The sequence below is a fragment of the Oryzias latipes genome, chromosome 13 (genome assembly GCF_053564925.1).
Source record: "Oryzias latipes strain Hd-rR chromosome 13, Olatipes_Hd-rR_3.1".
In the NCBI taxonomy this organism is placed as follows: Eukaryota; Metazoa; Chordata; class Actinopteri; order Beloniformes; family Adrianichthyidae; genus Oryzias; species Oryzias latipes.
The window spans coordinates 31,587,765-31,614,649 of record NC_136249.1 but is presented as its reverse complement, the minus strand read 5'-3'; the positions used below and the strand labels follow the sequence as shown (position 1 = coordinate 31,614,649).

The 26,885-nt window shown below is 38.5% G+C and overlaps 3 protein-coding genes across 3 annotated transcripts; 1 reads left to right on the top strand and 2 right to left on the bottom strand.

Moving 5' to 3' along the window:
* The first annotated feature begins 634 nt into the window (after nucleotides 1-634).
* Nucleotides 635-5,939, top strand: bckdha (branched chain keto acid dehydrogenase E1 subunit alpha). The gene is made up of 8 exons (XM_004075261.3): nucleotides 635-959; nucleotides 2,899-3,075; nucleotides 3,156-3,242; nucleotides 3,309-3,417; nucleotides 3,815-3,976; nucleotides 4,048-4,254; nucleotides 4,336-4,477; nucleotides 5,244-5,939. Exons 1-8 carry the CDS (start codon nucleotides 837-839, stop codon nucleotides 5,587-5,589), a joined length of 1,353 nt encoding a protein of 450 aa, XP_004075309.1. The 5' UTR covers nucleotides 635-836; the 3' UTR covers nucleotides 5,590-5,939.
* On the bottom strand, nucleotides 5,938-10,007 carry b3gnt2l (UDP-GlcNAc:betaGal beta-1,3-N-acetylglucosaminyltransferase 2, like). The gene is made up of 2 exons (XM_004075262.5): nucleotides 9,859-10,007; nucleotides 5,938-7,665 (listed from the first exon to the last, which is right to left on the bottom strand). The coding sequence occupies exon 2, from the start codon at nucleotides 7,529-7,531 to the stop codon at nucleotides 6,245-6,247; it is 1,287 nt and encodes a 428-aa protein (XP_004075310.1). The 5' UTR covers nucleotides 7,532-7,665; nucleotides 9,859-10,007; the 3' UTR covers nucleotides 5,938-6,244.
* A 3,472-nt stretch (nucleotides 10,008-13,479) lies between these two features.
* napab (N-ethylmaleimide-sensitive factor attachment protein, alpha b) lies at nucleotides 13,480-25,383 on the bottom strand. The gene is made up of 11 exons (XM_023961639.2): nucleotides 25,112-25,383; nucleotides 24,453-24,532; nucleotides 24,262-24,378; nucleotides 20,084-20,130; nucleotides 19,894-19,971; nucleotides 17,386-17,441; nucleotides 17,213-17,297; nucleotides 17,019-17,123; nucleotides 16,877-16,945; nucleotides 14,519-14,569; nucleotides 13,480-14,290 (listed from the first exon to the last, which is right to left on the bottom strand). Exons 1-11 carry the CDS (start codon nucleotides 25,207-25,209, stop codon nucleotides 14,189-14,191), a joined length of 888 nt encoding a protein of 295 aa, XP_023817407.1. The 5' UTR covers nucleotides 25,210-25,383; the 3' UTR covers nucleotides 13,480-14,188.
* Between the last annotated feature and the right edge of the window lie 1,502 nt (nucleotides 25,384-26,885).

The window sequence follows — 26,885 nt, the reverse complement described above, 5'->3', positions numbered from 1 at the left end:
ATCTATAATAGCTGTTTGCACCATGAAGGAATGCAATTTCATCTGTGCTGTATAGCGCGTATTTCACAATAAAGCTGACTCAAACTTATTCATACAGCATATGGCACAAAATTATTTATTAGGTTTTTCAAACGTAGTTTATTTAATTGCTTGAAAAGGAATGGGAGTGAAGCCAATTTACATAGCCCCCCCCCCCCCCCCCCATGATGCTTTGCTTAATTTTTCTGTCTTTGTAATAATTAAAACTACTCTTTTATCGTTATCCAGTTCTTAACTTCTGATCAATTATTTATACCTTACCATCACAATTACTTAAAACGAAAGTACTTTTCTTGAAGCAGTTTTATTTTAGTCATCATTGAGATTACTAAATTTGTTTTTACTTAATCTAACACCTTTTAATACTTTATAGGTCACAGGAGGATTTGATTACTAATTACATGAAAATGATCATAAAGTCCATGTATGTTTATGATAAAAAAAATTGTTTTAACACACACACACACACACACACACACATATCAAAGGAGGTGGGAAGTATGAATAATGAAATGAAATTAATAAAAAATACATTTGAATAATCCAAATAATCCAAACAAAATTAGTTTATTTCAAAATAAAACTAGTTTTATTTCAAAATAAAACTAGTCTTATTTTGAAAACGTCACAGCTTAGTGCATATTGTGTCTAACTTGGCGGCTCTTTTAAAGCGACCGGGCCTGGGATGTGTGATTATTTATGAGAGTATATAACATTTAAGAGTCAGTCGGTGTAGCTCGTGCAAATCTATTCCGTTTTTTTCAACCGATTGTCTCCTCCGTCGAGAGTCCACATCGATGGCGGCCGTTGTTGTTAGCAGCATGATGGGTAAAATGTACGGGCTGTGTTTCCATGCTGTTCGTCAAACAGCTGGACTAAAGGCACCCTGGCTCCTTCATCGCAGAGCCTTCAGAATCAGCGTAAGTTTGAAACTGTTGGATTGGTTGTGTTTTGGGTGACTCCCAATAAATAACCTGCAAGGTCGATGATGAAGCTAGCAGGTCCTGCTGAGGTTATCTGCTAGTGTCTTGCTAGCAACAGAGAGATCATTCAAAATGTATCATTTCCGCGTTGTCACAGCAGATAATCTTATAATATAATCTGTAAGTGACTTGTTACGAGAAGGTTAATGCACATTATGTTGCTACTAAAAGTAAAGAGGAACGCATCTTTAATTTAAGTTATCGCGATGATTAGTTAGCTAGCTAGTCATGCTAGTGAGAGTTCACAAACAAGTGTTTTATTCATAAAATAATACTTCATTAATGTAGTCACGTGCTCGACAGATTGACGCAAAGCTGTCTATATTTTAGTAAAACTTTATGCATTAACCCTAACGGCAATGCTGGTGTCAGGGAGGCGTAATGTGTATTTGTTTTGGTTTACCCAGCCGGTTAGCATTTTAGCTAGCTTCAATTCTATTGGTGGACGCCGGGGGTGTGGGAAGGCATCCTGCGCGGTGACCACTTTCAGTGCACCCAAATAAACATATATTATTTTAAATGGTCTAATTTGGTACTCATCGGGGAAGTTTGTGTGGCTGAATCTCACGGGTTTTTAGTGAAGAACATGTGCCAACTTGGCTACACTTTAAAAAGATCACAATTTGGAAAATAGCACAATAATTTGTAATTAATGTACAACCAGGTGCATTATATTCGCATTATGATGTGATGTTTTACCAAGTAGTAATGAAACAGTGTATGAGAGGGAACCAGTGGTGCATTTATTATACATCGTCTCCTGCTGATCTGGAGTCAGGTTGCCCAGGCAACATTCTGAGCAGAGATGCCCAGAGCTCCCTCACAACAGAAACTTCCTGGTTCTCCTCCCCCACAAAGGTGCCAGCCAAGAGACCGTCTGTCCTGGGTATTCCTGGGTATTCTCCAGGACCTAACCCTGGTGGAACATACCTGGAATACCTCACCAGGGAGGCATCCAAAAGAGATGCCTAAACCTCCTCATTTGGCCTTTCTTGCATCATATTTTGATGTAGATCTTTTCTACTTAATAAGAACATACCCAATTGTTTAGTAATTAAAAATCAACGTAAATATTTGCAGGAAACACAAATACACAGAATCCATCCATTCAATCATTCATTCATTCATATATGAATAGTCCAATCAATCGTAGAAAAACACAAAACAATAAAAGATGCAGTGCCAAGAGAATATAAGAGTTGAAAAAAAGTCATACATTTTGTTTTTAAAAAGGCAGAAATAGAAAAATACAAAAATAACAGTAGTAAAAAAATATTAAATGAAAGAAGTAAAAGTATTAAAAAGTAAAGAATATAAGTTGGCTAAAAGAACAGAAAATAACTTTTCTAGTGTTTCCACATATACGACTGAGAGTCTATGGTACTATTAAATAAATAAATAAATTAAGTTGTATTTATAGCTTGCAGCTGTAACTTTAATTATTTAATTTCTTTTATAAAATACAAATTTCCAGGAGACAATAACCTGAAATTCTTCACATTTTGGAGCTAACAGTTTGATTAGAAATTAATTGTATAACTTACTTAAAGCATTCTCCTTAAGTACATAATTTCTCTGAAAAGATTTTCTAAGATAAACGTTTGAAGCTAAGTTCATGACCTTTTCTCGGGACTGACATAGGCGTAAAAAAATGCAAAGCAACAAACATCACGGTTGATTACATCAGCAGTTCTTCAAAGTTCAGCGAGGACGGAGCTAAAGAGCACTGAAAATATTCTTAGCAAAGGTCATGTTTTGTAGCCTTTAAAAAAAAAAAGGCGTTGTTTGGTGTTGAAGCAGATTAGACAGACATGCATGCGGAAAGCGCAGCAATCATTTATCAATGATCAATAACGGCCGGTATTGAACCCGCCAGGCTGTGCACCGCCAGCAGCCTTTTGACTCGTCCTTGGAGAAGCCTCAGTTCCCTGGAGCCTCGGCGGACTTCGTGGACCACCTGGAATTCATCCAGCCCAATGTCATCTCTGGGATCCCGGTGTATCGTGTGATGGACAGACAGGGGAACATCATCAACCCTTCTCAAGACCCTCAGGTCTGCCAGCTTCCCAATTAACCAGAGAGGATGTCTCTATGAGCTAAAACTGGAGTGTTTTTTTTCTATTTCGTTCTCAGCTCTCCAAGGAGACAGTTTTGAACTTTTATCAGAAGATGACGATGCTGAACACAATGGACCGGATTCTTTACGAGTCCCAGAGACAGGTACCCGGACCTTCCTGCGTTTCGAACCGCCTAAAGTGAAAGTTTAAACCGACGTTTGCCTTTCAGGGACGAATCTCCTTCTACATGACCAACTATGGAGAGGAGGGCACACACATAGGCAGTGCTGCTGCCCTTGAGCCAACCGACATGGTATTTGGTCAATATAGAGAAGCTGGTAAGCATCAGATTAGACGTTAACTTCCTCTTTGTGAGGTGAATTTCCCTCCCGATTCCAGACTTGTATTCTGCAGCCTGTGGGATGCCATGCAAAACTGGACGTTTGATGCTTAGTTCTCGTTCAAAGCTCCGTACCAAGCTGTTGTAGCTGTTTGTTTGCATTGTGCTGTTGCAGCAAACTTTGCCTCACTTGTATAGAGAACATCAAATCATCTGAAAATACTTCTTTTGAAAGGATATTCTTGTGCTACTTTTCTGATGAAGAAACTAAGCTCAAATGTGCTTTTCTGTGTATTTTTTTATTCCAATAGATGGTATAAAAACCTATAAAACTGCTTCAGTCAACTTGCCGATGTGAGCCACAAAGTGAGACAAAACGTCTTTGTGTCCAACAGGAGTGCTGATGTACCGCGGTTTTCCCCTGGATCTCTTCATGGCTCAGTGTTACGCCAACGCCGATGACCTTGGGAAGGGCCGCCAGATGCCGGTCCACTACGGCTGCAAAGACCTCAACTTCGTCACCATCTCCTCTCCGCTGGCGACGCAGATCCCTCAAGGTGAGCTGCCGTTTTGGTTTTCCGCTCTGCGAGGATGCGCCGGCGCTGACGTTCTCCTGCGTCGTTCCCAGCCGCCGGAGCTGCGTATGCACTCAAGAGGGAGAACCTGAACCGCGCGGTCATCTGTTACTTTGGCGAGGGTGCGGCCAGCGAGGGGGACGCACATGCTGGCTTCAACTTCTCCGCCACCTTAGAGTGCCCGCTGATCTTTTTCTGCCGCAACAACGGCTATGCCATCTCAACCCCCACCAATGAGCAGTACCGAGGAGACGGCATTGGTGAGACTCGGCACAGGATGACAACCCTTAAGTTTGTTTGTTTTTCTGCTTCACTCTGCCTGTCGTTCTGTTGTTGAACAGCTGCTCGGGGTCCCGGTTACGGCATGCTATCCATCCGCGTTGACGGCAACGATGTGTTTGCCGTGTACAATGCGACAAAGGAAGCGCGGCGCAGGGCGGTGGCCGAGAACCAGCCCTTTCTGATCGAGGCCATGACCTACAGGTTAGTTCAGAACCCGTTCTTCCAAGAAGATGAGCGAAGAGCATCTCCAGTGTTCCGGGCTTGTAATTTTAAGCGATTATGTGAAACACATTCAAAGTTTCATTTGAAATTCTTGCGACAAGTCCTCTTTAGTGTCTACAGTGCCAATCGTGTAAAGTTGACCTCGTCAATTCAGTCTCAGCCGTGCAGCTGGATTTAGAGTCAGACTCCAGTTCAGACGAGGAAAACAAAGACGTTCGTGGATCGTTATCTACATAACAAATACAATCTTTTTCAAAGAGCATTTTTTTCATAATACTTGAATGTAAAAAACTCAGAAATGCAAATTTAAGCTGAATTTTCTTTATGTATGTCCTCCATCATCAGAAAAATGCCTGGAAACGTAAAAAACAACACAATTTTCATCAGAGTGGGTCTTGATACCTGCTGTTTATTTTTTATCTTCTTATGTTTGACTTTGAACACCCAGAAGAAAATTGTTCTTGGGTTCTTCAGAATATCTTTTACATTTCTTCTGTCAGAACCTGAAATAGTTTTTTATGTTTTTGATGTCATTAGAGTTTTGTTGCTTTTTGTTTCTCTGAACACATTGAAACTTTTTACGCCCGGGGCAAAGTCTGAGCCGTTTTCTAATTTGTTTAACTGTCTATAAAGAGGACTAGTAAAAACACGCATTCCAAGAAAAGATGAAGTGTCGGAGAACTCAAGAGCTAACCTGTGGGTGTTATTGAAGTCGAGGGTTCATTTATTTGGTCTGTGTCATCAGAATCGGTCACCACAGCACCAGCGACGACAGCTCTGCCTACCGCTCGGTGGACGAGGTGAACTACTGGGACAAGCAGGACCACCCCATCTCCAGACTGAGACACTACATGACGGCCCGCGGCTGGTGGAGCGAGGACGACGAGCGCAGCTGGCGGAAGCAGTCCCGCAAAACCGTGATGGAGGCGTTTGAGCGGGCCGAGCGGCGCCTGAAGCCCAACCCCGAACTGCTGTTCACCGACGTGTACCAGGAGATGACGCCCGGCCTGAGCAGGCAGAGGGACTCCATGTGGCGGCACGTGCAGCAGTACAAAGAGCACTACCCAGTCGACCAGTACGAGAAGCAATGAGCAGTAGGACAGGTTTTCTGTGGAATTCTGGGAGTGGGGACTGAGACGAGCCGCAGCCTGACGGAAAGCTCCCGTAGATACCAGTTCACCCACTTTGTTTGGTGCCTTAAAAAGAAAAAAAAACTTTTAAACAGGAAATATCTTCCATAATAATAAAACATGCCCAAACAAAACACTGACAGTAAATATGCAAAAAACATGTTTAGGTTCCCCTGTCTTGGTTCCTCAATAGCTGGTGTAGCTATTTGTTTTTTTATAACTGTACTCTTTTCAGAATGCTGCGTTTTTAGATCATCTGGTTACCATGGAGATAGTACGTCTGTTTTGTTGAAAATAAAGCATAAAGTGTTTGTTGTTGTGATTTTTAATTGACGTTTCAGCTTATTGAATTCTGATAAGACTTACAGGAACATTTACAGAGAATATATATATATATGTAATAAAAATATATACATAAAATAAAAACCGTAAAAGCAGCAACTAAGAAAAAGCAAGTTGTGCCGTGTTCCCATGAGTCTTTAGGGCTGCAGGTTTTGGAAAAATAAATAACTTCTTGCTAATATTTTTCCAAGGCAGGGCAAAGTTTCTCAGTTTTTTTCCCTCCCCTTCTACTTAAGTTACAAGCCCCGCAGCTATCCTTGCCTTCATGTGCAGCTCAACAAGTCAACATGGGGCTGTGAATGCCCCGCCACAGCTTCTTGGTCTGCTGCGGCGAGCGCTGGTGCACCAGCATCAGGTGTTTGTGCACACAGACATTGCTGCGGTCCTGCTCTTTGATGTCAAAGGTCTGAAAGCCTTCGTGTGCGACGGCGGAAATCCCCAACGCCTTGGCGCACATTCCGAAGTAAACGTCATCGATGGGGTAGAAGGGGAGGACCCGGGAAACCGAGTACAGGGGCTGCAGCAACCCCCCTGAGAAGATGAAGCCGCCTCCACCCGCGTAAGCGGGATAAGCGCCGTCGTAGAAGCTCATGGGAATGTAGTATTTGCTTCTTGGGTCCCTGAGGGGGCTCGCCGTGCTTATGACGTGTCCGACGTATAGGTTTTCTGTTTTGGAAGCATCTAAAGACTTTAGGTAGTTGAGCAGCCCCGGGGTGTTGACGAAGACGTCATCGTCCCCGCTGAAGATGAAGGAGACCTGGGGGCAGTTTTTCAGCGTCCACTGGAGGAAGACCTTCATCTTGAGGGTCAGGTTCAGGAAGGACTCGTGGAAATCCCACTGCAGTATGTCCCCAAAGCGCTCTGCTTCGTACGACAGCAGGGCGCTCATGTCGGGGTCGTCCTGGGTGGAGTTGCCCAGCAGGAAGAAGGTGCGCACCGTCAGTCCACCGTGGTGCACCCCCTCCCGGCCCCACGTCTCCCGCACCGTCTGCCGCTGCTCGAAGTTTCTGGGGCTGGATTTGATGGCCAGCAGCAGGAAGGTCTGGTTGTACTCCTTCCTGTTGGCGGCGACGCACTTGTTGGGCTGGTCGATCAGAATGGGGGGGGACTTGCAGGTCATGCCACGCACAAACGTCTGAAGCAGAGGAGGGTAGGAGCTGAAGTCGTGGATGTTGAGTTGCAGGAGCTCCTGGTTCTCCACCCTGCAGAGAGACCAGGGAGACTCCCTTGCGAAGGAGTAGTCGCCGTCGTCCAAACCCTTCAGGGCCGTGTGCATCAAACGGTTCCAGTACGCTTCGTTTTTGGGGATCATCTCCCTTAGATCCTTAGACACCGACACAGTCTGTAAAACGGCCGTGGACATCTCTGCGGTGGTGAAGCTGGTGTGCTCATGGGTGGATTTGAGCTGCCCCTCGGGGTCATGACCCCTGCGCAGCCTCTGGGAGCCCTCCTCTGTGGAGATAACTGTGTTCGCTGGCTCCAAGTTCAGAGTGGAGTAGATGAAGATGACCAGCACGCAGAAAACCAAAACCATGGCAGTGTAGGCTCGGACACGTTTCATTGGCTCGGGGTGGGGTAAGCAAATCTGGGCGGAGAATGGTTCTAAAAATGGATCTTCTTTCAGGGGAAGGGTGGTGCGAGGCTCTGGCTCTCAGGTTACAGGCTCTCAGCCAGGAGGTGACACTCTGGATGCACCTGCCAACAGGAAAAACACGCGTAACCATACACTTTACTACTGCACAATACAAACCGCCTGCAGCAGCAACTTTAACATTGGGAGTTGGGTCATCTAGACCCACTAAACAGTGCTCTGAACCTTTTTTCTTCAATGATTTGTGATCTTCACTGGTGTCCATGGATTACATGAAATCTTTCCACCTTTATCCACCTTTGTCATTGTAGGAATAACATGTCAAAGTTAGGGTGGGGTCATCTAAGATAGCAGAAGGGTTGCGACAAAAGAGTGAAATCTACTTTTTTTGTGGACCAAAGGATATAGCACAAGGGTTAAATAAGCTTACAGGAATAGTGAAAACCCAATTTATGAATAGATTGAACTGAACACTTCAAGATTCTTGTTTCAATCTGCTCAATCTGCGTTTGTGTGCTCAATATTTTCAGAAATGTTATTGATTTTATATTTATGACCCTCTGCAAATCACACAAAAAAAAAACATTTGCCAAACATTTGTTGGTAAAATTAAAGTAAAATTAGACAAAAATCCCAACACAAACTGGACAGTGATTTGAAAATAATATAGGTTATCTGTTAAAGTCAACTAAATTAAATTTTTATGGAGATGTGTAAATGGGCTGAATGCATTCAGAATGTATCCATTTATCTATCCAAATCACTTATGTGTAAAAAACATTGTACAAACATTTGCTAGTAAAATTTAAATAAAAAAACTAAAACTGGAAATTTATTTAGAAAAATAATGTAGTTTTGCTAAAAAAAATTCAGCTAAATGTGTTGAATTAACTTTTTATGGAAACGTTTAACACCTAAATGCTTTCAGACAATTTGACTGTGGTTTATTTTTTTCTATTCATGACTTTTTCTAAATCATTTTTATGTGTAAAAGACATTAAGATCTAAAGAAAATATAAACAGTAAATGTATTTAGAAATTGTGCAGTTTTTGCTAAACAAAGTCAGTTAAAGTCTGCTAAATTCCTTTCTATGGAAATGTATTAGTGCAAAATGCATTCAGAATATGACGATAGCTTATAGTTTTGCATCTTTGAACATTTCCAAAGGATTTATGTCTAAAAAGAAAGCTTAATATTATTTGCTGGTAAAATCTAAATAAAATAAAGCAAAAAGATTAAATACAGTACAAACAAGACAAATTATTTAGAAATTTTGTAGGTTAGCAAAAAAAAGTTAGTAATAATCTGTTAAAATTACTACTATAGAAATGTATTTAGTACTAAATGCATTCAGAATTTGATTCTAGTTCATTCTTGTCTATGACCTTTATCACTGTTATGTGTTTAAAACACATTTTACTAACATATGATGGTAAAGTTTTATTCAGTTAAGGAAAAACTAGATATAAACTGGAAATAATATAGTAATATAATATAGAAATAATATAGTTTTGCCAAACAAAATCAGTTAGAAAAACAAAATTCACTTGAATGGAAATGTTTATTAGCTGAATGCATTCAGACTATGTTTGTGGTTTATTTTGCTCCATTTATGTGATCCTGTCCAAAATCACTTTAGTGTTTAAAAACACATTTTACTTCAATTTGTTCAAATAAAATAAAGTGAAAATATTTAGAAATAATGTTGTTTTGCCAAACAAAGGTCAAGTTTATTATCTTTTATTTTATTTTTAGGGGGGGAAAAATACTGCTTACTTAAAGGAATGAAGATTTGAAACAAACCAAAGCTACAATTTCATCCCAATTATTAAAACCGGAATAAACTTGTTTCTGCAGTGTTAATGCCTTTTCTGAGTCTCAAACGGATCCAGAACCAGAACCAGAACCAAATCCTGACAGAATTTATGTTTAGAGATGACATATAATACAGTCTGGACGGAAATGACGAGTTTTGTTTAACTTTTAGAGCCAAAAATAAACGCATACATTCTAAATTCAGTGATAAATCTTTTTATAAAGTTTATTCGTGTTTATTACAGCAGAATAAATGAGCCCTTGGCGTTGAAAACAGGCTGTTAGTGTCAGAATCCACCGGGAAAACCGGCACATGAAACCCGCAGAGACCCACCTGAGACCTGCGGGTTCATGCGTAAACATGACGTTTGCGCAACAATTCATGCCATGACTCAACCCCTAATTTATGTTTTTAACATCATGCAACACCTCGTCTGACAAACGAAATCTAATTTAAAAAAAAATATGATTACAAACTTACCGAAAACACGAGGAGGTAGAGAAAAGAGGAAGAGATGCGCTCCAGTGTCTTTTCTTCCCGGTGTTTGTCACTGTTCTGATCCTGCATCATCTTTCAAAAATTCCCGGAAATCCGAAGAGTCCGCACCCGCACAGGTACGAGGGACATGCGCAACGCCGGGTCGGTGCGAGATTTAAAAGGAGGCTGAAGGCCACGCCCAGGAAGCTGACGTCACACAGGTTTGTTCCAACGGTTCGGTACCACCCCCTGACATTCTTGTTGTTCTTATTGACCATTGTTCTTGTCATACATATTTATTCTATTTGTTTTGAATAACAAAGTTTTAAAAGAAAAGGACCTGAAGGTTACTTCCTTTTGGTAGTACAGTAACTAAGAAATACAAAGATGGAGGCCTACAATCTATAGAATTTATAAACCTTAATGGCAAATTAAAAAAAAAACTGGTAAAAATCATTTATTAAAAATCAAAACAGTCTTTGGTTTTATTATTCCTGAAAAAATATTTTCCAACCTGGGAAGGATCTCATTTTTACTCAGTTGTGATTTTGACAGTAAGAAACTTCCCATTCAACTCTCATCTTTTCATCAGCAGGTTCTTCTACATTGGAAACTCATTTATAAACATAATTACAGTCCACACAACACTCCTCTATGGAAATGCCAATAGGTCACTATTAGAAACTAATCCCTGTTTTTTCCAAAATGGTTTGAAAATGGAATTTGGTCCTTAATGCATCTACTTAATGACAATGCTGCTCTCCTGTCTTTTGACGATTTCACATCTAAATATGGTTCACTTATAGAAAAGATTATTAAGGCCATCCCTCAAAATGTTGTAAAATTAGTTTCCGATCTGTTTCATAATGACATCTACAGATGGACACAATATATCAACAAACTTCCCAACCATCAAATCAGAGAATATTTTAACGAAACGTCCTTTCCCTACATCTCAAATCCAACTGATGTATCCCACTATTTTAATAATTTAGAAAAGAAACAAATACAAACTAAATATTTAAAACTTCCCATACCTCCTGAAGCCAAGGAAGTCCACTTAAAACCTTTTCAGGTAAATACCCTTCCAAGGAATTGCTTGGAAAGTGGTTCAGAATTCCGGAAAATTGTTGCCGTTTTTGTAATGATGACATTGAAACGACTGAGCATCTTTTCTTTGAATGTTTTTACTCTAATATGTTTTGGAGTATTATAAAAATTTCCATGTTTAGCAGACTTTTCTATTAAGGATATCGTTTTTGGGTTTATTTAACAAAATGAAAATCACAGATTTTAAATGTTATAATTATTTTGGATAAATTCTATATACACAAAAATCGATTCCTTAAAATCAAACCATCATTTCTTTACATTTGATAAATAACTCTGCTTTTTTTCATCTGTAAACTTTATGGACAATAAACTAACTATGGAACTTCAAAATATCATAGGTAACCCCTAAGTTATTGATCATTACAATGGCCATTTAACCCCTTTGTTTTATTTTAACCTTTTTTATTTAAGTTTGTATTTTTCAGTATTATTGTATATATATATATATATATATCTATATATATATATATATATATATATCTATATATATATATTTACATATATATATATATATTTTTTTTTTTTACTGTTTTTAATGTTAACATTTTTCTACACCTGTTGTAATTGTAACTTGTTGAATTCTTTTTACAACTGCCACAAAACTGTAAACCTTAAATGTTTTTTCAGTCAAAAAAATGTTTTAAATAGTTTTAAAAAATAAAATAAAAGAAATTCCTTTAGTTTCTGTTTCACTTCTAACAGTTGAACTCAAAAATCAAAGCTTTGTTCCAAGATCATTTGGTTTCTGTTCCATCAGCTTCTTTTTATTGGGCTAATTTTACATCTAACATTTAAGGGAAAAAAGTCTGGTCTTTACCATTAAAATTATCCTGAACAATCAGACTTATACACAGAGAAACACTACTTATCTAAATTTAAAGTTGACTTAAACACCAGTTGTACTTTCTGCCAGAAGCAACCTGAAACGTGCCCTCATTTATTCTGGTCTAGTGATTTCACTTACAAATTATGGAAAAACATCCACAAATTCATCAACGACTCTATTTTTGCTGATTTTAAACTTTATTATAAAAACGTAATATTTGCTTTTCATCGTTTTGTATAGGAAGATCGTGATGCTTTCTTTTTTCTATAAATATGTTATTACTCATGGCTAAATTTCATATTCACAAAAGTAAATTTGCTAATAAAAAACCTGAATTCTTTATACTATAACAGCAGCAATATTTATTAAAAATAATTTCTGCTTTAAAAAATACAAAGGCTCAAAAAACGATTAACATCTGCAAATTTTCTGGATTAGTGACATAAGTTTACTTTCGCTATTTAATTTTATTTCGTTTTTTATTTTTAGTTATTTCTTTCTTTCTGTGATTGCTTTATTTGGTTATAATTGAACACCAGTTTGGTTTAAAAAACTATGTTAAATATAATTTTGTTCTTAATAATAAAGATTTTCACAAGGTTGAAACAATTGTATTCTGTATTTAGAACTGTGTTGCATTCTTATACTGTTATAAATGTTGCATTTTTATATTATATTCTACAATTGTTCAATAAAAAATAAAAAAGAGACCTGCAGTTCACTTCTGTGAAGCTTTTAGGCTGCAGAAACATGGAACACGTTCCTTAAGGGTGGAGAGCCTCATTTCTCATCCATTTGAAACGTGGAGTTCTTAATAAAAGTGTGTCAAATGTAAAGAACAAACACATTTTTATGTCCTGCAGGAGTCCTGGACTTGGAGCAAAAAATAAATAAATAAGCCCCCCCGCAACAAACTCTAAAACAAATTTTAAAACCGATTCAACAAATTGTGAAGCAAAATCTCTTGGTAAAAAAAAAATGTAATATTAGATCTTTATGTGATTTAAAGTCGTAAATTTACTATTTTATTCTCGTAACCTTACGCGTTACAAAGTAATACATTTTTTATTTTAAAACTCCCCAATTTACGTGAAAAAAGTAATATATTTTACTTTAGAAGTTTTAAAATTATTATGGGATGGCTACAGGATCTATGACTTGTTGCAAGGTGTAAAATTGGGCGATTTTCACATTTTCACACAATGAAGGTGTTTGAGTGATCTTCACAAAATGTCACACACACGGCACCAGTTTAAGTCGACAACAAGAGTTTCATTGACCTTTGACCTGCTGTCTTAAATAAGAAAAAAAAATTCCCCTTCAGTACTGGCTACAAATTTAAATTAAGGATCGATCAATCGCCCCCCCCTAACTCCTCGAGCATCATTGGGAAGCTACTCAGCAAAATAATGAGGAAAACAAAGTTCGTAGATCTGCAGGGTTAGCGTGGCGAGTTCGCAAAAGTGTGGTTTTTCTGTTGCTAGCACTTTTTTTGTTTTTTACCAGAATATTGTGAATATTTGTTCCACAAATCCATGGATCAAGCTGAATAAAACAACATTCTATACGAGAATGTGGGCATTATTAACAAAAAACCTCAGTTGCCAAGGAAATCCAAGAACGCACTTTTGCCGATGCTTCTAAAAATGGTTGCTATGGAGACAAAACCAACAGAAACGCTGCCATTTTGAAAACATTATTTTTAATGAATTTGACACGTGCAGCTCTGACCACGGTGGCAAGGGCAGATGGGGAGAGTGAGGGGGTGTCACAGCCTCTCAGCTGTTGAAGGCAGGTCAAGGGGTGACGAGGGCGGGCCATTCAACGCTGCACGCAGCTTCAACCATTATATCTATTATTGATCGGTTGGTTAAACCTTTCAGTCGACACTGAGAACGGTAAGGCAGAGTAAAGCTGATTGTGGCGTCTCTGATGTTTCATAATAAAACAGCTGACCGTTCAGTCTATATCCAAATTTTGAATAATATACTTTATCCTAAAGCAGATTAAATCGTAAGCAAGTCGCCATACTCGCATTTAACGTTTTACAATGAAAATAAAATGTTTTTTCTTTTTTTACTATACAAGTCTGCTGGTTTGAGTTGTTAAAGTATTGCAGCCCGGTTCTGAACTGCAGACCAACACCTGCAGCGAAACACACACGGAACAGACTCTGTGCACTCATGACAATAGTGTTCAAACCGAAAGTACAGAAGGCGTTTTAAAAAGGAGAAAACGAGGAATACTGCAAATGACAGGAGACAGACAGCATCCATCAAAGGGCACACAGGTTGGTAAAATGTAGGAATGCTGCTGTCTGAGGGGGCATTAGGGGGGTGGAAAGGGGCAAACGAGAGAAGGGCAAGTCGGTTTCCGAGGACTCAAGGAGGCGAATCAGCGGAGGCTTTCTTCATCGTCCTGTATGGTCTTCTTGATGCGGAGCAGCATGGTGGTGAGCCACTGGTCCAAACGGGAAATGCTGTCAAATTCTTTCACCTGGAAATAAAAATTCACATCACAACGTACAGGGAAGAACATTTGAATCGTTTAGAAACAGACATTGCAAGTCTATAAACGCGAGGAAGTAAAAGCCGCACGGTTGCTGATCACTTCCTTACTCCCCTTGCATAATTCAGCTTTTCGGCTCATTGCTCGGTTGGGTTAATGCGGCACCAAAACCGCCAGGAGAAATAACAGAAGTGGGTTTCTGAGCGGTTCACTTACCGAGTCAGTGTATGCGTCCACGTTCTGTTCTTCACAGGCGTCAAGAAGTTTCTGGAGTTAGTTTAAAAAAAAAAAAAGTTTTTAAACACATCTAAAGAAGATCGGCCGTCCAAAAACACAACATTTCAACCAGAACAGGATCACTTGTAACCAAAATCTTTATAATTTAATGTAGCGATTTTTTTTGGCCCCATCTGATAATCTGAGGCTCTATCTGATCACCCATGCGTGATATTTAGCAACAGACACACAAACCCAAACATTTCACACAGCATTTACACAACCTGTGCATGTGGCATTCATGTGCTGTCAGAAAGGGTGTACAACTCGCAACGACTCGAGTGTGGCGTAAGACCGCTTACAGATACTTCACAGTACCACACGCACGGCAGTGGTACGTTCCATTTTCCTAAAATCCCTTAGGGGAACTGCGAGCGCTCCCCTAAAGATGCAGCCGCTCTCCTCTGCGACCCTTTAATCCCAAAAACCCGCAGCACGCAAACGGGTCGACCCGGGTACGGGGGCTATTGTCTTTCAGGTAGCTTGAACAATCCAGTGATAATATAAAGAAATAAAACTATTTTATAAAGTAAGGCCAGTAATGTGCTTTTTACAACTGTATTCTTATCTCTTTACTGTCATTTCCTGGCTTAAAGAATAAAATGTATGTTTTTCTTGATGAAAACCAACATTTTACCTCGTCTGGTTTGAGCTCCTTTCTATTCTCATCAATAATTCATGACGCATGGGCGGAGTCATTCTTATCGATTTGAACAGAAAATATGAACAGTTTTATCTGTCAGTCTTCAATTTACATTTTTAATTCAGACCTTTTTTTTTCGGAGTTCATCCAAATTTAAAGTGGGGGGGCGGGGCTTTAAGACAATTGGCCACCGGGAAATGATTGACATCGGGTGACAGATGTTCTAGTGATGTCATTTCCTCTCCCTCCTCTGATGTCCAACAAAAGCGAGGAGAGGAAGAAACAACAAAACCAAAAATTGAAAATATAAAGACATCAGGTGTTGTAAATAAATATTTTCATTCCAAGGTTTTACACTTTTTTTATTTTTTATTTAAAATATCGCTGTTGTTAGGGTCGAGAATGCAGAAAACAGGGTTTCCCTGAAGGGAAAAGCCAAAAGGAAAATTTTCTACATGTCTTTTGAGTTCACCATGTGTACCTTTTAAGTTGACTGTTTTCAAAATTTCCTGTTTTTCATTATTTTTCTTCTAATTTACACTCTGCTTCTAAATTTACTGTAAGTTAATTGTGATTTGACCCCATAGCCTCAGTAAACCTGCCGTAAACGCCGTTTGTTGTTGCAGCCGGTCGTGTTTCACTTCCTAATGAGGTTTGTCGCATTAAACACTATCTTTACCTGCTTTCACAATACCTGGCTTGCATGTAATGCTATTAGCTATTGTCTCATTATTTATTGTTTTTGTAGACTTCCTGCTCAGCAGGTGCCGGATTCTGCTGCGCTGCAGTGATAAAATGTCGAGATCTGGTCTTGATTAAAGGTGTGTATTTGCAAGAGGCTCGTGATACGATTCATCCAACCTGAATAATTTTTTACTATTTTTTTTAAAGAGTATGACTCAGAAAAAAACTCTACTCTAAAAATATCATGCCTTTCATTGTAATAAAATGGTCAAATTAATGTTATTTAATGATCACAACGTTAAGCACTGCAACTACATCTGATATAGAAGTTGCTTTTAGCCAAACATTCGTAGTTCTTTTATTTTGGTAAATTAGTCAAAATTGTCTGATTTACACAACAAAATATGAAAGTAAAATATAGAATAAATGTGCCTTAACCAATAAGGTTCTATTGGAACTCATTAAGAACAAAAACGTGATGCTGGTTGAAGATTTAACAAGCGCTGGTTCTCGCGGCGTGGAGCTGCTCATAGAGGCAGACGCTGAAGAACGCTCCAAAATAATAAAGTAAATATCGTGTTGACAAGTATCGCCAAACGAAATATCGGATGAATCACCGCATCAATTTCCCCCTACAACTCTAGTCATGATATGCAGCCTTCTATTAGGGTTTTAATCTATAATAATACATATATTATTATGGGAATAAAACAAATATTGGATGCCTGATCGGGATGCAACACACGATTTCAATCAAGAGTGTGGTGATTTCTGATCATGTGATTGGATTGGGGCATCCCTGGTTTAATCTATCAATCAGTATAACGATCAGAGTTTATCCGTTGCATCATCAGCTTTCATTCAAAGATTGTTTATTCAAACCAGCATTTCTCTCCACTACATCCTTTTTTTTGCCTTCTCAAAAATCATAAGAGTCAACAACCAAAATGACCAAAAAGAAAAAAAAATACCTTCAGCAGCTTGCACTCTCGAGAGTCTGAAAAGGCTGGAAACATCTCTTCATATTTCTGCACGGCGAGCTGCAAAACCACAGGAAGAAGATCAGAAGAGCGGCTTCTGCTGACGTGGCCCCGCAGACGACATCACGCTTACCTTCGCGTTCAGCGTGTCCACGCAGAAGTGGCAGAGCGCCGCCTTGAAGAAGTGATCCTTGGCACTGTACTTCAGCAGCGTGCTGTCCATGGCATATGTTCCCACCTGAAGCAGAAGCAGAGCAGCGGCTGACTACCGGCTACAGCCTGTGCAGCCGTGGGGGGCGGCGGCGGCTTTCCCGTTCAGCGTCTCACCTGTTCATAGATTTCAATGGCTTTCTGGTACTGCTCTAGCTGGGCAGCATAGGTTGCTACTTTCAGAAGGCACTTGTTGGCCGAACTGACAAGAACAATGGGAGATTCAAAACATGTATTTCAAGAAAAAGCAAACAAATCATCCCAAAAGTAAAGTAAAAATGCAGCTTTACCTGGTGGATTCTTCGCCTTTATAATAATCTGCAGCCTGTTCATAATGAGCAATAGCCTGAGGGAGAAAGGAAGTAAAAGTGACTGAAAGATTCAAAAGTTGCTTAACTTAATAGGAATAAACAGTAAAATGTTAAAACATCAGGTTTGAAAGCAGATCACTTAAGAATACTTGGAAAACCAAGAGAAAACAGCTCCCTCCAGGCTCCAACCAAATGAAGTCAATTCGGTCGCCGCCATAATGGAGCCAGACGACATCAGCAAGCAGTGATTGGTCTGAGTCAACATTTCTATGGCAACCGCTCTCCCCAATCAGAGGTGAGCTTGTTGGAAGCCCACACCCCCACCTCTTGAAAGCAGGCTACGCTAAATCTATCAAACATTTTGAGCGTTGGACATGGGGGGGGTCAGTAAGTACCACACGCTTTCATTGAAGCATCTGATTGGCCAGTTTACAACGTGATTAACCTGCACTACAGAGAAAAAAAAAGGATTGAAAAAGGTAAAAGAGCAGTTAATTACTAATAGAATGACTGTTTATTTCTACGGGATTTTGGCTTCTAGGAACCAGGAGGTACTTCCTGTTTTGAATGCCAGGGGGGAGGGATTACTTAGGCCAATTCCTGTAAACAGTCAATGATTACAACACAAAATGCAGTTGGATAATGATCAAAGTCATAACACCATCTGATCAAGCAAAAACCACTAAAACAAGTGTCAACATCCCCCATGCGGTGGGACGGGATACGTGTGTGAACCCGCAGCTTCATGGCTGCTCTAAGCACTGCCCTGCACTATAAAAACACAGTCCTGCGTTTGCATTGTTGGACGTCTCACACAAAAGAGCTCTTGGATAACCTAAGGTTTAGAACCGTAGCCACCACCGTAGCAAAGTTGCAAAAGACCGTCTGCAGACAGAGTTCAGCTCAAAGTCTTGGTGTCCCTGTAAGAGTCCAGAACGCTCAACGAGGTAAGCAGGACGCCTGAAGAGTCCAGAGAAGACACGTCAACAAAAGACACAAAACAAAAAAAAACAAACAAGAAATTTGAACCTGGATGCAAGTTACAAATCAAGGATTACGCCCACACACACAAATCCAAAGTTACACACAAACATGCAGACACAAGTTACAAATCAAGGATTGCTCACACACAAATGAGGTGAGACTATTTTGGCTCCATAGAAGTGTGACATCAGGAGAGCGGTTCACACCAGAAAGAAGGTTGCTGCACTGAAACAGTCATGATTTCTCATTGTCTTTCCCCATCAGTTAGGGGGTGGGAGGAGTGAAAGGAGTGGGGTGCTTGGTACGGGGAGGGGGGCCCTATTTTTTAATTTTTGTGCTTGTTTATTTTAATCGTCATGCTTGTTTTTATATTTTGTTGTGTTTTAATGTAAAGCACTTTGTGTTGTATTTTTATATGCAAAGTGCTTTATAAATAAAGTTTTGATTTGATTTGATGATTAAAGCCGAAGGTTCACATTATTTCTCTCATGTTGTGCTCAATAACGCATAGAGGTTTAAGGTGAACATTTTTCTTTTTCAAGAGTCATCTTTTAAATGCAGAAAATAGTAAAACCCAGATGCTTTTCATTTTTACAACTTTAAAAAAAAAAAAAAAAAAAAAAAATTCTAAGAGTGTGGATGACAGGACTGTGTTTAACATTTCTACTGGTTTCATTAAGCTGTGCAACACTTGTGAATACAGGGTTCAAACACCGGCACGGAGGTAGAGTGTCCACCCTGAAACTGGGCAACTGCACGCCGCAGTGGAGAGTTCAAATAGAGTGTAAATCAAAAGAACAATTGAAAAGAAGAAAAAGGTAAATAAAAATGTAAAAAAAAATAATTTCGCAACGAAAAAGTTGTTTAAATATTTATTTTCTCTTCAAATTTGATTTATTTAATTAGAAAATTAAACATTTACGTCTTTTAGAAGATAAAATGCAACGATTCGTATATGTTTGGCAAAATAAAAGTGTATGTGCAAATATTTATATACATATATATGACTCTTAATTAACCAAGAATGGATATTTCATCAACCATATCATAAAAAACATGCCGACAAGTCTGCTAATCTCTTCAAATCACTTTAAATCTCTAAATCTGTTCAATTTTTCATCCTTTGCGTCGCTTTGGTCTGGAGTAAAACTGAGTGGTGCTTCTTCTTCTGCGTTTCCATCAGTGGCAAGTACTGGCACGCCTATAGCGCCCTCTAGTGGTTGTTGCTATTCATTTCAAAAATATCACATAAATCACACCTCCAGCCAAACTACGCACAAAAAACCCACCATGACCTATTCTCCAAAAAATACGTATTTTATACTTTAAAATAAATTCTTGGTACTTTAATGGTAATTTCTTGAAATATTTCTGTTGCCAGGAACAGTTTCTACAGATGTTTTTATTTGTATTTATTTATTTTACTTACACTTGTTTGTCAAGACAGACTTATTTTGCAAACACTTTTTTAAGAAATAAAACAAACATATTCTGTAATCTGACCTTATCGATGTCCAACAGCTCGGTCTCATAAATCTCAGCAATGGTGATGTGGTGCTTTGCTGCAATAGTGAAACGGCCCTAAAATGGTAAAAAGTCAACTGTAAAAATATAAATAAATAAAAAAGGAGCACATCCTATGATTTTTTTTTTTTCTTCCCATTTTAAGTGAGCTTGCAGCTTTGAAACTCACCATGTCGGTGTAAATCTCGATTGCTCGGTTTAAGCAGTTTATGGCCTCTGTGGAGAAAACAAACAAAAATAAAAGGTAAAATATAAACTGGTGGAAAGAAAAAAACAAAACTGGGGTTTAATGGTCTCATGTTGAAAAATAAAAGGAAACCAGAGCCGTCTCTTTAAGCTGTTTCTAAACCGCCAAGCTTGAAAATATAAAAGTTTCCTCAGTCCAGAGGGATAACATTTCTTATTGTGTTGCTTTTGCACGCAAATTAAGGGACCGGTTAAATGTTTAACCACTCAGTTGATCTGAATACTCTGTCAAATCGCAGCAGACATGGACAGGCAGAGCGTCTCCTGCTGCAAACCACCTTTTGAATTAGAATAGGGAGTCTACAGATTTACAAAAGAGAATTTAAGGATCTTTAATACCTTTTTAAAGAACACTCAAAATCCCAATTTAAGACTGTATATTAAAAGAAAATGAAACAAACAGCTGAAGTCTGTGGTTTCTTGTGGCATTTTTCTGATGAAGGAGGACATATATAAATGAAATTAAGATTAAAATTGCATTTGAATATTGCTCCACTTCATCCTGATGCATCCACTTGCAGACACATAGATCCACGAATGTCTTTGTTTTCCTCGTCTGATCTGGAATCTGGATCAAAACTGTACGGCTGGATGGCTCCAACATTGCTCGCCACTTTTGTTGCACTCGTCATGTTAAGTTGAGGGTGTGAGAGGCTGACAGATAGCAGAAGAACGTATAAACAGAAAGCTCTCAGTCACGGGTGACGGGAAAGGGGGTTGCTCCACGCCAACAGTCAGAGAAGAATTTCAAAGGAAACTATGTCCTAGAAATAATTTTGGCTAAAAACGGCATAATCATAAGTAAAATAACCCACTGGGAACGCTTTGACAATAGATCAAAAGATGATCGAGCCAGCCAGTAGAAAAATGTTTAAAATACTGAAATGTCTTCTTAAAGCTCTCACGTCAGGGGAAAAATGTTTTGGGGTTTGTGATCCTCAGGCCTGAACTCATAGGAGGGTTAAAAGCTAAGTTTGTGTGAATTTCACATCGTCGTTTCCTCATTATTTGCCATGGCCCACAGGAAGACAAGTTCCAGCTGTTGTGGCATAGTTCACCGTGTTAGAATCAGTGGCTGCATCTGAAACCTGGACCTAGCGAGTGCCACGTCGCCCGTACTAGTTGGTTCACTTCTAAATCCGACAAAATTAGGTCAATTTTTTCGAAATATGGGGATCGCCATATTGGAGCCGTCTGTAAGCGGTGATTGGTCCGAGTCGGACTGAATCCACATTTTTTAGCCAACTACCAATCGGGAGTCTGCAGCACGCTGCACAAAATCTGTCAAACATTTGAAATGTTGGACGTGGGGGCCAGCAGGCTCCTCCTTTTATTGAAGCATCTAAATAAGCATCAAATAAGTAATAGTTTATTACTTGGAATAACATAAACTACACAGACAAATACCATAGAAAGGGTTATCAGTTGCCAATTTCCATTTATTGTGCTTTTAATTAGGCCTGCACAATTAATCGCAAATTTATTGTTATCGCGATTTCAAGCTGTGCAATATCCAGATCGCAAAAGTCAGCGAAAATTTGCAATAAATGGTAAACTTTAAATGTGCTAAAACAATCTTATGGCAACTTTAACTATTTAATGAATTGAATAAATCCCTTTAGGCATTTGACCAATAGGATGGAGCTCTTACGTTAGATGTTGCCCTGCTAATTAGATCAGGGTCATTTGGAGAATAATTTAAGGTATTTTTACTCTTATTTAAATTAAACATTTGCAGGGAAATAGAAATGTTTTTGTTGTTTTTGCTAGTGGTTCATTTATCGCAAGTTATATCGTCATCGCAATATTGATCACTAATATCGCATATCGCGAGTTTTCCTCATATCGTGCAGCCCTACTTTTAATGTTTATTTTTGAACTTTGTTTTGTACAGTGTCCTATTATTATCAAGAACATGTTTAAAAAAAAAAAAGGTATTAGAGCAAGAATGGTTATTCTGACAAATAGAGTCAGTTTGTTTCTAAGAACACAATCAATCAATCACTTCACTAAAAATGCTGAACACTGATAATCAGTCTTCGTTCCAACAGAAAGCATCCTTCTGAATCAGATATGACCAACAACTGAATCATCCCAACATCATCCCTGGTCTGCATATTCTTTTTGTTTTTTTTGTTTTAGGAAAGGCGTGAAGGCCCACGTTCTCCAATGTTTGCATATTCAAAGCAACCTGTCATATATTCGAGGAAGCAAGTTCTGTATCACATCAAAGCCATTTCTATATATATATTTTTTTTTTTTGCAGGTGTAAAACCTAGAAATGTCAAGTTTTTGATAAACACTTGACAGCAACCCAAGGACCTGAGGTTGATCTAGTTAATGTGTAGACGAAAAATAGATGTCTATTTTTATTTATTTAATAGGGACAGTGCACATTAATGAACATCTATCAAACAATGATAGGCGTAAACATGCTGGATTATAGCAATGATGCTAATTTGCATCCATAGTCCCTAGGCAGGAAACATAAAACAGGACAAAACAAAAGACAGAGTCACAGATCCAATAAGAACACAAAAGGGTGGCACATTATGAGAGTTAAAAGTCAGTGGCTACAGGACTGGAGGATAAGGATGTAAATGGGCATAGCATGTAAACGACACCAAACGTGAAAGGATGCATCTGCAACGCTGATGGAAACGTTTACATTCTTTTCCTGGAGCGATGATGAAGGTGGAATGTGTGAGTTGACCTGTAGCATGACAACAAGTCCAATCATGTCACCAGCAAAATAAAGAACTACTGACTGAACCAGATGGTTAGTTAGCCATCAAACTCCTAACAATTGTAAAGTCAGGACTTCACACACCGAACGTTAAATTTCATGGGAAAGAATATAGAAGGAAATTAATAAAAAATATGAATTCCTTAATTCTTACTTCCAGTAGGAAAAAGAGCCGTGAAAATACATCATATTTCATCAAAAAAATAATTCTTTAGTGTGCCAAAGGTAATATATGATCACATATATGGATAAAGTTTACTCTGAAAGGCGTAACAATAGCATGATATATAGGCCCTACAACTCACATCTGCCTGCAGCTCAACTCCTCCATCCTCCATGGGAGTTTTAGCCCCCCCCCCAGCAACAACAGGTACCTGTTATTGCTAAATAAGATTCCCACAGTATTCCTCTAAGCCCGTCAGACAAATTATATCAGGTTGATGCAGGAAAGGAGGAGACAGTGGAAATGGAGGTAGTTGTGCATTAAAAAAAACCCAGAGGAACCAATCATTTTCCAGTAATATCCCTACAACTGTTTTGGTTTTGGCTACAGATATTTATGATCTTTCATATTCCTAACTACTCAGTGTTTTATCAGGGCCTGTTCGGATGAACACAGATCTAATATCATGGAGATTTACATATCAGTAAAAATTAATTTTCCACAGTACACATGACCATCTCTCATGGCACATTTGCTTCATTAAAGTCCTCCATGATCAGAAGAATGTCAGAATAACATGTTAAAAAACATTAAAAACACCCGTTTCATCTGATCTGCTCTTAAATGGGGGATGCCCAATATATCCAATTAAAACCAGACTGTATATTACACAATTTAAAATGAAATATTGCATCCCCGCAGCATATATTTGCATATATTTATAGTGAAAGTGTCAAACACATGTGATCTGCTATTTTTAATTTATTGACATTGTTTTATAACATTTCACCAGGCTTAGAATAAGCTAAATCAAGGCTTTTTCTTTCATTTCTTATTAGCAAACTTAAAAAAAATGTTTCTCTATGTTTTTTGTAGTTGTTTTTGCAATGCACACACCAAATATCGAACCAAAACAAAACCGTGACCCAAAAATGGAGGTTTGAATCAAATAGGGAAGAAAACGAACAGTTGCATCCCTAAAAGGCAATGCGTGTCCACATACATTTATGTGGATATTTATTTGATTTGCAACACATTTGATGAATGAAAACCTTTTTGTTCTTGAAAAAATTATTTTAAAAAAATAAATGAAGCAAGCTCTTTATAAAGCAGTGTAATTTCTCACAACAACAGAACAGGTTTTGAGAGTTAAAAAATAAATATATAAACCCACAGAAATGAAGAACATTACCTTGGGGGTCTGCTTTTTTGAAGGCATTTCCAGCGTCTATGAGGTTAGTTGCTGCATCGTGTTTACTCTGCATCTGCAGGTGAAGATGAGCAGCCTGCGCGAAAGCATTTCCTGCAGCTGGAAAGAAATGTTGCAAGATTAAGGTGTTTACAGATAACAGCGGGGAGAAGGGGGGCTTGTTACACACTTACCAGACCAGTTTTTAGCCATTTTGTACATGTTGGCTGCTCTCACATAGATTTCGCAGGCCTCTTCCGACCTGGAGGAACCCCTGTGAGATAACATACACGCGCATTTAAAAAAAGACAAATTGGAAGTTAAAACCGTGTTGCATAAATATGCAATATATCTCTGCAGACTAAGTGTAAATACCACCTTAAATCTTATAGAAAACACAAATGTGCGGCTGTAAACCAATGACTGACATGTGATCTGCAGTACACCTTTATTCCGGAAGGTGGTGCTGCAGCATCGGCACAAGTACACTTTGAACTTGAGACAAAAACAATATTTCCGTTTAATTTAAAGTTAATACATAAACACAACAATCTTTAAGTATAGTCATTAACAGAGCGGGTATAGGCAATTGCTGTGAATGACAATAATGCTGTTTACAAACATTCGAGGCAGAAAACCCGGGAATGGTGGCGTAACAACATCACAGACACAACAGCATCATTTAAACCCAAAACTAAAATTAAATGAAAGATTCACCACTCAGAGTTAAAGGTATTCTTTAGTTCCGCTATACAAACGGAGTGATAACTGCTTAGTCAGACACCTTCCGCATTGTTGGCCCCTAGACTAGAAAAGCTAGCTAACACTTACGCTAGCTTTCTGACAAACTTACCCAAACAGCGTCCCAAAAAACGACTTCGACGATTTTATTTTTTTGTCCGCCTCCGCCATCAAAGCTTCCGCTTCCTTTTCTTTCCCACTGTTGTCCATTTTCGTGCCTTGTCCCTTAAATCTGTGGACAAATACCTAAATGTAAAAGTCAACAAACTTGCTAACTGCTGCTAGCTGCGTCGTCACATCACCAGTTACAGACCAGCAGTTCCCCTGTCACGTGACACGGGAGAACGGAAACTCCTGCTGCATTCAGGAACTCTTTGTAAATAAGACTTTTCTGTGTCACTTAATACTATTTCCCCCAACCTTGAGTAATATTTTAAGAAACATACCAATTACAATCTGTTCTTACGGGATGAAAAACTTTATGTTTTTGTTTGTTGCACACCTTCATTTACCAAAATTAAATAATTAACATGACTAAATGAAAAGACCCTTAAAAAATAAAAAATCTAAAATGCTAAGTAACAAATAACTCCTACTTTTACTATGTATTTCCTAAATGTCGGGTCTTGGATTGTGCAATAGTGTTACTTGCAAAACAGCAGTTTCACAATTTTCATATCTTTACCATTTGCGTCTTGCTTTTAACGTGATGGGAAAAAAAACATTTTACACAGCTTCTTGAGATAATATTGGGGTTTTTAATGGGTCAACTTAAAATTCTGATTTAAAAATATGTACCCAACAGAAAACCCCCTTATGTAGAACTGCAAAGTAAAATGTTGTTCTGCATCTAAAAAAACAACAGAAATGTCCCCCAAAACTTTTGTAAATTTCTAAAACTTTCTCTGACGGTTAGAAAATGGTTTACTTTGGACATGTTTAGTTCGTGCATCAGTGACAGAGTGGAGTCAGTTTGCAACAATTTTTTTTAAATTTATTTGACATGTAGTAAGGGAAAAACTATTTTTTTATTTCTTTATTCGTACTTTTTTTAAATATATATTCTTGGTCTGTTTTTCAATCCCTTTTATAAACGTTTGTTTCCTTTATTGTTATTTTTTATTTCTACAACACTTCATGTTGGGTCACAGGGTTTTAGCCTTGAGTCTTTTTCAGGGTGTCATCCCTAAAGAGGGATCCTTTGTCCCACTGCATTTCAGGGACACCATGACACAATGGTGCCTTTGGACTATGAAAGAACACAAACCAAATATGGAAGAATTAACATCTCAGTCAGATTTGCAGACAGCACTTTCTTGATTGTTTTATTGACTTTTAATGTGGGATAAAATTGTTATCCAGTTGGTTTGTAGATTACAAATTTGACTTGATCTCTTGACTTGTTATCATCACTGGCTTAAGAGGGCTAAAAAGTCTGCTATCAAAGTGAGAAGGCCTGAGTTCGAATCCTGGCCAGGTTTTTTCTATGCAGAGTTTCCTTAATTTAGCTTGTTTTGTTTTTCCTGGTACTCTCCTGGTATTGCATCCTATAATATGCCTCTAAATTGTCCCAAGATGTGATTGGGAGTGTTTGTGTAAATGTATCTTTGTTTGGCGCTGCAATGGACTGGCGACCCGCCCATCGGTTGACTGACAGTCACTGGAAAGGCTCCGTTGACCATGTGACCTCAAAAGAGATGAGACAGGTTTACACGATGGGCGGATGAGGAGAATCAGCAAGTCTTACTTTTGTAAATTTGTTTACTAACCAAAGATTACATTAAGCTTTGGTAAACCTGGACTCTATATCCCCCTTTAAATCCCAACTCAAAACTCTCCAATTAAAAAAAACCCACATCAATAGTACCTTCTGTCTTGAAAGAATA